We start from the raw sequence: 11,835 nt of genomic DNA on the forward strand, positions 1-11,835 counted from the left end.
CTGCTTCTTTCCACAGCACTTGAACCACTCTGCTTCTCTTTTCCATTTCTCCACCATATGTTTGTTCATCATCATGTCACCTGTCTACCCAGCACCTTGAGGTGCCAGGCAGCCCTATGGATGTCTTCACCCAGCTCAGACTGTGAGGACCCAGGTTGGCCTGTGAATGCCTTCACCTAGCCTAGACTGCCGTTGAACATTCTTTTAAGTGTTTCTTGGCCATTTTAGATTTCTTTGTTGAAAATGATCACTATCACTCTTATTTTTAAATTTGGGATTGAATTTATTGTATCACGCTCGTAAGACCAGTGCTCTGCCACTGAGCTAGAAGCCTTTTTAATTTTTTTTTATTCTTAGACAGAATCTTGCTAGGTTGTCCATGTTTGTCTCGAGATCACTCTGTAGCCTAAATAGGTCTTCTCCTTATGATCCTCCTGATGGAACATTCTGAGTAGCTGGGTTTACAGGTCTACACTGACCAGATCAATCACTATTCTTAATTCCTTCTATAACTGCCAAGTGGTTTTTTTTTTTAATGGAATTCCTTTCTTTCCTTTTCTTTATATATCAACAACTGTTAGTTTTAATTGTGACAACATTGTAAACGGTTGGGTGTTTGGCTAATGTTGAGTCAAATTCTCATAGTAGATTTTGTTTGATAACATATTCTTTTTCAAGTAGCAAATGACTACAATGTTGGGGTTAAAAGTTTTACTTTACTGTTCTGGTATTTACTGCTACTAAAGATGGTAAGCTTTATAAATCAGTGCCATTCTATCCTTTCAGTCATAGAGGACGCCATCTGCTTTATGTGTTACAAGGAAATATGATTGTTTTATTCACTAAATTGACTACTCATTCCCTCTTAATTCATTACCCTGTTTATTATTTAGCAATTTAGACACATAATTAGCAGTAAATAACTATAAATTTGTACACAAACAATGATGCTAATATAAAATGTGACCTGATAAAAGGTTTTGTATGTCTTATAATGATATAACTAAATAATGCTTTGGAATACAAAAGAAAAAGAAAAAGCCAAGTCAACACCGAACAAATTAGGAATCCCATTATCTTTGAGGAAAATAAAAGAAAGTGGAAAGCTTATTTCCTAAATGTGCAATAATTATTGTTGAATAAGCTCAATTCTAGAGCCCTAAAATAGTACATGTTTATTCTCTAGAATAACAATCAGGTATTTGTGCCCAGCTCAGCCAGTCTTGTACTCGGTATCACCAGGCTGAAATCATGATTCTCAGACTGTGATCTCATCCAAAGGCTCAGTCCCCACCCCATCCACATCTAAGCTCTCTAAAATTCCTGGTTCACCTCAACTTTCTTGCAGCTGTCTCTCTGATGCTATCTGTTTACTGTGAAGAACCTACCAGTCTCTGAAAACTGCAAAAATATCTTTGGTTGGATTCATATGGAAATACATAGATTATTTTTATTTTACCAGTGATGATCATCTGGAAGATGATACTGCATCAATTCTGTGTGGTTATTTTGTTTTTGAACTAATCAGTACCCTTACTTAAAGTAGCAGGTTTTGCTTCTATGTTACATGCTGATGCTTTACAAAGACTTACCCAAGAATGATAAATACTCTTTTGCCTCAAGTATGTAAATTAAAAATTTAAAAACTATATTTTATAATATTCTGTTTATGAAACAAGTTAATGTATTCAACTACAAGCTATCTTAAGCTTTCAGGAAACAATTGTTTGGGGCAGCTTATAAAAACAAATCTGCATTATACATGTAGATTTACATAGTCAACACTAATTGATAGACACTTATTTTTTTTTAAATGCTACTTTTAGCACATTCCATACATTCTAGAATGTCTTGTTTTTACTTATATCCTGAGGCAGTGTTTTATCTTTTTGGCTTTTCATTGACTCATAGTTGTACAAGACACAGTATAGGCCTGGCAGTTATAAGTCAATAGCAGAGGGTTTATTTAACATGTATGAGGGAGACATTGGGTGAGAGACCTGTCATTCTAAGAAATAAAGTGAAGGAAAGGATACATTATTTACTCTCCACCTATATTATATGTGAATCTTTCATCTTTCCCACAATTACTGATTCCAGAATTTATTTTTGGGAAGGGGCAAAAAAAAATATGATTTCAATCTTTTGAAATTCTTAGAGGCTTATTTTTTAAAAATATAACATTTGATTTATCTTTGATAATATTCTGCATTTATCTAAGAATTAATATTCTTATCATGGTCTTTATGTGTGTATAGGCTTATTTGTTACACAGTTTTGTTCAATTTTTTTTTAACTTTGTGACTACATATTCATTCAGTCATTGAATTTGGAAACCTTGTACTACTGTTGGATTGCTAGCTATAGCTCAGTTCAGATGTGTAGATGCTTGTTTTACATATTGATATGACCTGAATTTGAGTACACATACACTTAAAATTGCTATTTATGTGCCTGATAAACACATTATCATTAAGTGATCACCTTGTTTGAGTCTTGCAATTAAATTAATTAAGTTTAATTAGTTAAAGCCTCTATTACTTGATATAAATAAATGTCCCATTAGAAGAAGGACATTTTTGGGACAGGAACAGCAGGTGAAGATTTGCCTTATGTTGCCAAAAACAAGGAACTGTAGGAGTATAAGGGATAAGTATGCAATAAACCATCCTAGAATATTCAGGGAAGGTATGGCTCTACACAAACCATGATGCTAGACATGGAATCTTCAGGAATTCAGAATTTTAAATCATTAATTGTCTGCTATATGAGATAATTATTATGCATTATTTTAATGGCATCCCTAGAAAACAAATAGAGGAATAAAACTCATGAAAACAAATTTTATTTTTTTTAAATGTGTGTAGGTGTTTCATCTACATGCACTTGTGCATCACTTACATACTTGGTGCTCACAGAGAAGAGAAGAGGGTGTTGGATTCTCTAGAACTGGAGTTACAGCTGGTTGTGAGCCATCACATATGAGCTGGGAATTGAGCCAAATCCTTTGGAAGAGCAGCCAGTGCTCTGAAACATCTCTCCCGACCCTCAGATTTTATCTTTTAAGAACTAGTTCTGTCACAGTCTATTATCTCTGTATTTTAGAGACTGAGACAGGAAGATTGAGATTTCCAGGTTACCCTGTGGTAGTATTCTAATTGTACTGAAATGTGATTTTGATTGTATGTTAATAAATAAAGTTGCCCGGGGGTCAGAGCTATTAGAACCATAGCAAGAGTGTGGCGGTGGTGGCACACACCTTTAATCCCAGCACTTGGTAGAAGAGCTAGGTAGATCTCTGTGTGTTCAGGGATACAGCCAGCATTGGAGACATATGCCTTTAAGACTTGGGGGGCTGTACATACAGACAGTGACGAGGCAGTTACGTGTTTGGGTTTACAACCAATGAGAAGGCAGAACAAAAAGACTATGAAAAGATGTACACACCAGAAGTAGCTCTCTTTTGGGAAGCTAGGACCACCGCAGGAGGAAGGGTGAGATTTTAGCTCTGAGCTCTGACCTCTTGACTTTCTCTTTTACACTGGTTCTGTGTTTCTTATTTAATAAGACGGTTGGTTACATCTACATTACCCTGTGATAAGTAATGAGTCCCAGTCCAAAAATAAATCACACTAAGATGAGGAGGCAGTGGAAAAACCATGGGAGGCATGAACATGCAGATATCATAACTTCTTGTGTATCTATAACCTGATACGATAATAAAAATGACTGATGGACAGCAAAATTACTTTGAAAGACATAGAGACATGCTGACACAATAAACCATGGCATAGATACTATGAAAAAAATGTAAAAGCAATACTTTTTGGAATTTTGCTGATTCCCTGCTGTCTTGGATATGCTCTAGGCACAATCCAGGTGTCCAAAGAGTGAATATTTCAATAGACTACCTAAATATATTAGCATTTGTATTTGTATCAGTTCCCTTTTATCCTTTCTTATCTCCACAGAATTCATTACACTTCCCAAGAATGTTTAGCTATACATTCCCATTGTCTCTTTTTGATACACAGACTTTAACCTTGACTCAATTTAATGAAACATTTTTTTGTAAACTGGACTTCTGAATTTCAATTTTCAAATATGATATGTTACATACTTGAAACTTTTATTTTAATATTGTTTATGATTTCTAGATCATAATCTGAAAAGTAAGCTGTCAAGAATAATAAACTTTTCATGTGACTTCCAACAACCACTAGCTTAATGTACTTAATCCAAGGCAGGATATTTAAATGGTCAGGCAGTCAACTTACATATGAAATACATTCTGACATTATTATTATTTTATTCATTTTCTTATTTCCTAATTTGTTTCTGCCTTTCTTGGTGACCAAAGTTCTATGTAATTGTAGAGAATATTCACATAATGATATGCCTCTGTGTTACTCAGTATTCTTAGAAAGACAGAGATGGTGGCAGAGGCCCAGAGTCAAGAGACAGTATTTCAAATGAAACTGGACTTCCTTCTGGAATTCAATATCTTTGCAGTTGTCATAATATGGTTCCATTTTAAAGAAATAACTTGGCACCATGGTAACAGTATGAACAAATGTAGAGAAATAAAATAATTATACTGTATGAAGGAGGCATAAACATCCAAGGAAGGAAAGTAAATTCATCCACACGGAATAGTTGTTGAAACCGTAAAGTAGGGCTAATGAAATCAGATTTCTTCATACTAAGATACTTTGTAACAAGAGTTAATAGAAACCATACAGAGCCAGAGTCCAAAGGAAATACAGTCACTTGACTGGTTCTGTAGAACACAGACAACCTTGTTTCTAGGCGGATATTCTAGAACTTAAGTGTGAGACAATTGAAGGACAGAATTTACACTTATCTTTGTTATGTGAGGTCTCAAATAAACAAGTTAGTCCATGTAGGTGGCTGTTATAAACAATCTTGAGTAAGGCTGCAACTACTAAGATCATGGGATCCAATAACTCATCCTTTGGTAAGCCATTCAACAGTGAAGTTCTATGGAAAGAAGCAACTATATTTATGCATATTTGAACACACATGCACACCCACACATATATATGACAAGGAATCATGTTCTACATGCATGTATATAGAACATTAAAAAGACAAATGTGATTTTTGGATAATAATTTTATTTGGACAATGCTGCCGAATTATTTTTTCTTTTGATGTTGTTAGTCATAATTTGAAACGTACTAGATAGGGCTACGTGTTAGAACAAGAAGGCCAGATAGCAATTAGGGTAAAGAGATTAAAAAATATAGAGAAGGAAGGAGAACTTATCAAATATGATGTATGGCTATTACTTGGAAGTGTCTGTACTATGTCACTTTATACAAAATTATCAAAATATTATATTCTCTCAGGTGCTTTTGTCTCTGGGGCCACTTTAAAAAATAATGTAACAGGTGAAAAGGGAGTCTGACAAGGATTTGTGTTGTCAACTTTTCCTGTTACTTGGTTATGAGAGACAATATTAAGTTCATCCACAGACATTCTAAATTAATAAATGATTCTTCAATCATGAATAAAATTTACACTGCATAATAATTACCAAAAATGTGGTGGAAAAGCATGAAAAGCAGCACAACACTTCAGGATTTGACTCCAAAGCTAGAAATGCTGTCTTGAATGTTTTCTATCCCTGGATTTTGTTTTTTCCTGTGAGCTCCGTGCATCCTGTGAAGTGAGTCTTCCATAAATGTTGATTACCCACTAAGTAACTGAGGCAGTTCTTTCACGCTAACCATGAGACCAATTTTCAACCTGAAACAGCTTTCTGCTGCCTCTCTTCAAAGGTGAAACAAAGACTCATAATAATATTTGATTTGCTATTAATCAAGTACTAAATGGAGGCTTATTGGTTATATAATTCAAATTACCATTATTGAAATTTAATTACCCAGTCCACACACAGGCATCGTTGATTTTCAGTTTAGGTACTGTCTTAGTCACTGTTCTATTTGCTGACCCCACTCCCCACACCAACTTCTGTCTTAGTCATTGTTCTATTGTTGTGAAGAGACACCATGACCAAAGCATTTGATTGAGTGACTACAATTTCAGCTGTTCAGTCCATTATCAGTATTGTGGCAGGCATGGTGCTGGAGCAGTACCTGAGAGCTACATCCTGATCTGTAGGCAGAGAAAGAAAAGGAGAGAGAGAGAGAGAGAGAGAGAGAGAGAGAGAGAGAGAGAGAGAGAGAGAGAGAGAGAGAGAGAGAGAGAATGAGAGAGACTACCCTCCAGTGATACTTTCTCTAACAAGGCCAGAACTCCTAATCCTTCTAACCCTATCAAAGAGTTCCATGCCCTGGTGACTTAAGCATTCAAATATTTGAGACTATGGGAGACAATTATCATTCAAACCACAAGTTCCTTTGACAGTTAAGTTCAGAAAACCAGAAAGTTGAAAAACAATGTAGGCAATAAATCTCAGATTATTAATGATACAGGAGTGTTTGAAATGACTGCCCATTCATGATTTCATCCTAGGTAGTGTAGTATAGGGCTTCCTTGTCCTAATTTTGTCTTTCTTCTATTTAAATCGCCCTTTAAGTAAGTAGACTGTGATTTCCCCCCAATAGTATTGTTAGCATGTTGCAGGAGGGAAAGCATTGGTCTAGATCGAGTTGAGGATTTTGGTCAAAGTGAATTTGTAGTGCTCTTAGCTGGGCAATTGTGATGACACATACAATGACAGGAACTTGAAGCATAAGAAAAAAGTTGTGTCCTTTGTAGATTTAAAGGGTAATTTTCAGTTAGGAATAAATATTTTTTTTTTAATATATGAGCTAGATACTCAAATGTGCTAATACTGAACAGTCATGCTTAAACTGATGGTAAATATTGTTTAAGATTAATTATAAAGGTAAAAAAATTTTATATATTTTGTGGGATGTTAATAAGCTTAGCATGTACAGTGAGGATGTTGGTAAGACTCTTGGCCATCCAATTCCTTGTGAAGACTGTTTAGAATGTTGCTGTAAGACTAAGGAAGAAAAGTCAGTAACAGTTTTACAAAATTGTAACCAGGATTGACTTTGGAAATAAAAACAAATCACAGCCAAACACCTGGCTATATTTATTGCATATTGAAATTCTGAGACTAATAACTTCCTATTCTTGTTGTAAACTTTCTGTATCATCAGGTAGGACTAATAAGTCCTACCAAAAAACATGTATATACAGAAGGGTTCCTTAAGTTTTTCATGAAAAGAATATTTCATAGGTAACAGTAAAGTAGTTATTTTAAAAGAAACAAATCAAACTACATAGGATTATGATAAAATAAAGATTGAAGAGAAATTAGTTCTAAGCCTTGACATAGGTAGGTGCTGAATATTTGGCAACATGTATTTTATATTTACTATGGTGGTATGTTTTTCCTTTGGTGTAATTTAATACTTTCATAGCAGATTTTCACTGTAACTATCCTAGGAATCTTTAATTTCATTACTTAATAAATTTGTTTCTTTAGTAATCTGATAAAGTGTGGGGATATACTCAATAGGTTAAAAAAAAGACCAAAGAAGCATAGGAACCATACATAAAACAACACAATGCTACATATTTATAAAACATATTTTTGTCTTAAATGCTAGGCCTAAATATATGCTCTAGATGACTTAGTTGTTTAGGTTTGTAGCATCTATGTATTTTCCCAGTTAGGCAGCACTGTGTATGCATATAATATAGTTTTATTCCTGTTTTATTTAAGGACAAAGAAACAAGTTAAGGTTGCTAGTAACTCTGTGTTAGTAGCATATTTCTCAACTTTATATTTGTATTATTGAGGTTTTTGATATTTTGGTATTTAATATATGTATATGTATTTGTGTGTGTGTGTGTGTGTGTGTGTGTGTGTTTGTGCATGCCTGCATGCTCATGTCTCTCTGTGTCTAACTATATTTATGATATAAATATCTCTGAATGCTTATTATAGATATTAGCCCATACTTCTAAAAATCACAGGGACATTCATATAAACATTGTTGCCCCAAACATCAACACTATTTTTGCTAAAACTTCTACTGCCTTCTTGGGGTTCATTGACTTTCTTTTAATTTCTGCACATTTTTTCTTTTATGTATTCTCCCGTCTCCAACTGTTCCATTACTACCTAACATTCCTTTCCACTTAATATGTTTAGAGGCTTAAAAAAACAATAGAACTGGATATAGAAACCTTTGAATAACATTTCTATTAACCTAATTTATTGCAGTCTGCAAGTGTAATTATTATTTTTGTTCCTATGTGTGTGTAACATACTTACCCAATACCATGACTAACAATAAATTATTAGTGATATTTTCATACTTTAATGTTTCGTGGGATTAGATAGAGGTTACAGAATTATGAACATTGAATAGAATTTCATATAAATTAAATGTAATTAAGCAATATATGTGATAAAATAAAATAACAGGTATGAAAAACTTTTACACACTTCTCCTGACTAATGTGATGAAGAGTAATTAGAAATAAAAAGGAAGAATTATTGATATTTTCCTAAGCCATTATGTAAAATCATAATTCCCTACCAAAACAAGGTACTTCTTATCTTTTTATTGACATGATTTGATTTATTTGCGTGGAGACTATATACATGTATACACACACATAAGCACATAAACAATATTATGATGGCTCTCTGTGGCCATCATGTAGGTACTTAACTGTCAATTCATGGTTAGTTCCTGGGCTTTTGCTCACCAGAGTCCAATTCTGCCTAACCAATACTTATACTACCAGTGTACTACCAATACTCTGTAACCAATATACCAGTGTATTACTAATACACTGTAATGAGTCATTCCATGAGCTAAACACTTATACATTTTAACCCATTCTCTGTTTTTTCTGCTCCACCTGGGCTGCCCACACCCAAACCATTTTCAGCCCTCCTTTTTGTTCTTACCTTTAGTTCTCCCTCTGATGGATTGAATCCTCCTGGAGCCTGGCCATTAAATACGACCACCATCTACAACGCACTCAAAAGAGAAGAGACATACAAGCAGAGACACCTTCTCTACATCCTTCCCTTTCACTCCTTATTTCATAATGATAGTGCTGGAGACCCTGGAGCATATGAAAATTACTTTCTTGCCACTGTGGCTGGAATTAACAATGTTTTTGTCTGCATGGCCACAGACCGGGATGTCCCAATACCAGAGCCTCCCTGAAGTAGTGATACCCTTGAGAGTGCCTAGCACTTACAAAAGTATGGAAGATCTAGGCTGGATCTCCTATAGCCTGCACTTTGGGGGCCAGAGACACATTGTCCACATGAAGGCTAAGAAGCATTTGATGTCCAGAGCTCTCACTGTGTTCACCTACACTGACCAGGGTGCTCTTGTTGAGGACCAGCCTTTTGTCCAGAATGACTGCTATTACCATGGTTATGTGGAAGGGGACCCCAATTCCATGGTTACTCTTAGTACTTGTCTAGGAAGTCTTCAAGGAATACTGCAGACAAATGGAGTCACCTATGAAATCAAGCCCAAAGTGCACTCTGCCACATTTGAACATCTGGTGTATAAGATGGACGACACACAGTATACACACAGAAGTTATGGACTAACTGAAGAAGAAATAGTAGAGCAATTGAAGTCTCAAGATAATGCTAATTCCACTCTGATGCAAAGTTCTTATACAGGATGGTGGCCCCACCGACACTTTCTTGAACTAGCAATTGTGGTAGATTATGGAAGATTCATTTTTAGGAAAAGGAATGTGTCCATTGTGGAAATGGATGTATTCATGGGTGTCAATTTAGTAGATGATATTTATAGCTCAATTAGTCTTGATGTGGTTCTAACTGGAATTGAAGTTTGGAGTGCAGGAAACCCCTACTCAGTAACTACCACACGTCATATGATGGAACAGTTTTGCAAATGGAAGAAATCCAGCTTCAATAGCCGCGTAGCTCATGATTCTGCACATATTATTGTGAAGCAGGACTTTTGTTATAAGGATGTGACATTGTCATACTTTTCTGAAGTATGTAATATTAATTTGAATTGTGGTTTAGAGTGCATTATGGATGATGGGTTGGCTTCGTTTAGAACGTATGTGACACATGAGATTGGTCATACATTGGGAATGACGAATGATGACAGTAACAGTTGCACATGTGAGAGAAAAATATGTGTAATGAACAAAAGGCGAATCCCCTCAGATGCATTCAGCAACTGTAGCTATGCGCAATATTTAGAGACTATTTCTAGAAAGAATTGTTTGACCAATGTCCCAAATCCACAGGCTATTTTTGTAAAGAAACGCTGTGGGAATGGTGTGGTTGAAGATGAAGAGGAATGTGACTGTGGTTCCTTAAAACTGTGTGCCCAAGATGAATGTTGCTCAGAAAACTGCACTCTGGCATCTGGGGCAGCATGTGCTTCTGGGCTGTGTTGCCATAACTGCCAGTTTATGCCATCAGGCACAGTGTGTAGAGAACGTGTCAATCAATGTGATCTGCCAGAGTGGTGCAATGGAAGCTCTGCTGTATGTCCAGAAGATGTATATGTGGAGGACGGGATCCACTGTCTAGGCAGAAATATCTGTTTTCAAAAGAGATGTAATACCCGTGATGATCAGTGCAGAAAACTTTTTGGCGAAGGAGCCAAGAATGCAAATAAGAATTGCTACCTAGCAGTGAACACCAGAGGTGATCGCTTTGGTAATTGTGGTAAGAAAGATAATAAGTATGTAAGATGTAATTATAAAGATGCTCTGTGTGGGAGAGTGCAATGTGAGAATATAGGAGAAGTTCCCCATTTAAGCAATCATTTTACTGTGCATTCAACTCAAGTTGTTGGAAACAGCTGCTGGGGTACTGACTACCATTTTGGGATGAATGTACCTGATATTGGTGAGGTGAAAGATGGTACAGAATGTGGTCCAGACTTTCTGTGCTTGGAAAGGAAGTGTGTCTTGATGCCACCATGGGAAGAATCTTGTATGCCTATGTTCTGCAATAAGAGAGGCATCTGCAACAATAAACATCATTGCCATTGTAATGAATATTGGGCCCCACCCAACTGCCTGAAAAAGGGCTATGGAGGTAGTATTGACAGTGGCCCACCTCCTGCAAGAAGATCACACAAAATAGTTTACATCATACTTCTTATTTGGCTTTCGGCTTTTATTGTGTGTTCCTTCTTGTTACTTTGCTTTTTGTGTTTAGAGAACAGAAGATATGAGGAAAGAAGGAGATATATTGCATCATTACCTAGGAAAAGAAAACATAAAAGTAAGAAGTCATCCAAGAAGGAAGAGGAAAATCTTGAAACAGAACTTGAAGAACAAAAGCAAAATGTTGAGAAGCTATCTGAGGAAGAAGAGGAAAGCTGAAATACTAGAAAGAGAATAAAATTCCAATGCCCTACAACAGAGAGCTGAATGTCATAAAAGCATACCCCTCCAATAAACAGCAACATATGTTTACATCATGTTAGAAACAATTGCAAAAAATGCAGAATTAAAAAAAAATGCACTAAGTCCTAATGAAATTTCTCATTCTTTTCTGGTGTTCTAGTAGCAGAGCATGGCATATATCAAAAACTGTTGAGAAAAAGTCCCAGAGCTCTATTGTATTTCAAGATCATAAAGGTTATAACCATCAATAAAGGTACTTCTTGGCATATTCCCATTTCTCATTAATTTAAAATTTTTAACTACTTTGCTTTTTGTTGAATTAGTCTTCTGTTTGTGTTCACTGATCAAAGCAGAGTTAATTGATGGTGTATCTGAGTTTGTGTTAGTTTCTTGTAGCTCAATTAGAAATCTCTTTTCCTTTTTCACATGAAGAAAAATTGCACTTGCTTT

General features: G+C 35.5%; 1 protein-coding gene across 2 annotated transcripts; it reads left to right on the plus strand.

Annotated features, from left to right (window-relative positions):
- Positions 1 to 3,365: 3,365 nt before the first annotated feature.
- Positions 3,366 to 11,519, plus strand: LOC102909125 (disintegrin and metalloproteinase domain-containing protein 21-like). 2 transcript variants are annotated; one of them, XM_042262911.2, is made up of 2 exons: positions 3,366 to 3,494; positions 8,933 to 11,519. In XM_042262911.2, the coding sequence occupies exon 2, from the start codon at positions 9,070 to 9,072 to the stop codon at positions 11,359 to 11,361; it is 2,292 nt and encodes a 763-aa protein (XP_042118845.1). In that variant the 5' UTR covers positions 3,366 to 3,494; positions 8,933 to 9,069; the 3' UTR covers positions 11,362 to 11,519. The 2 variants fall into 2 exon arrangements, with proteins under 2 accessions (XP_042118845.1, XP_006971021.1); XM_006970959.4 differs by lacking the exon at positions 3,366 to 3,494 and adding an exon at positions 4,569 to 4,978.
- Positions 11,520 to 11,835: the final 316 nt, after the last annotated feature.

This window comes from Peromyscus maniculatus, chromosome 17, assembly GCF_049852395.1.
Source record: "Peromyscus maniculatus bairdii isolate BWxNUB_F1_BW_parent chromosome 17, HU_Pman_BW_mat_3.1, whole genome shotgun sequence".
NCBI classification, from domain to species: domain Eukaryota; kingdom Metazoa; phylum Chordata; class Mammalia; order Rodentia; family Cricetidae; genus Peromyscus; species Peromyscus maniculatus.

Excerpts from the sequence above, each read along its gene's own strand:
- LOC102909125 (XM_042262911.2), top strand. The coding sequence starts at position 9,070 with ATGATAGTGCTGGAGACCCTGGAGCATATGAAAATTACTTTCTTGCCA.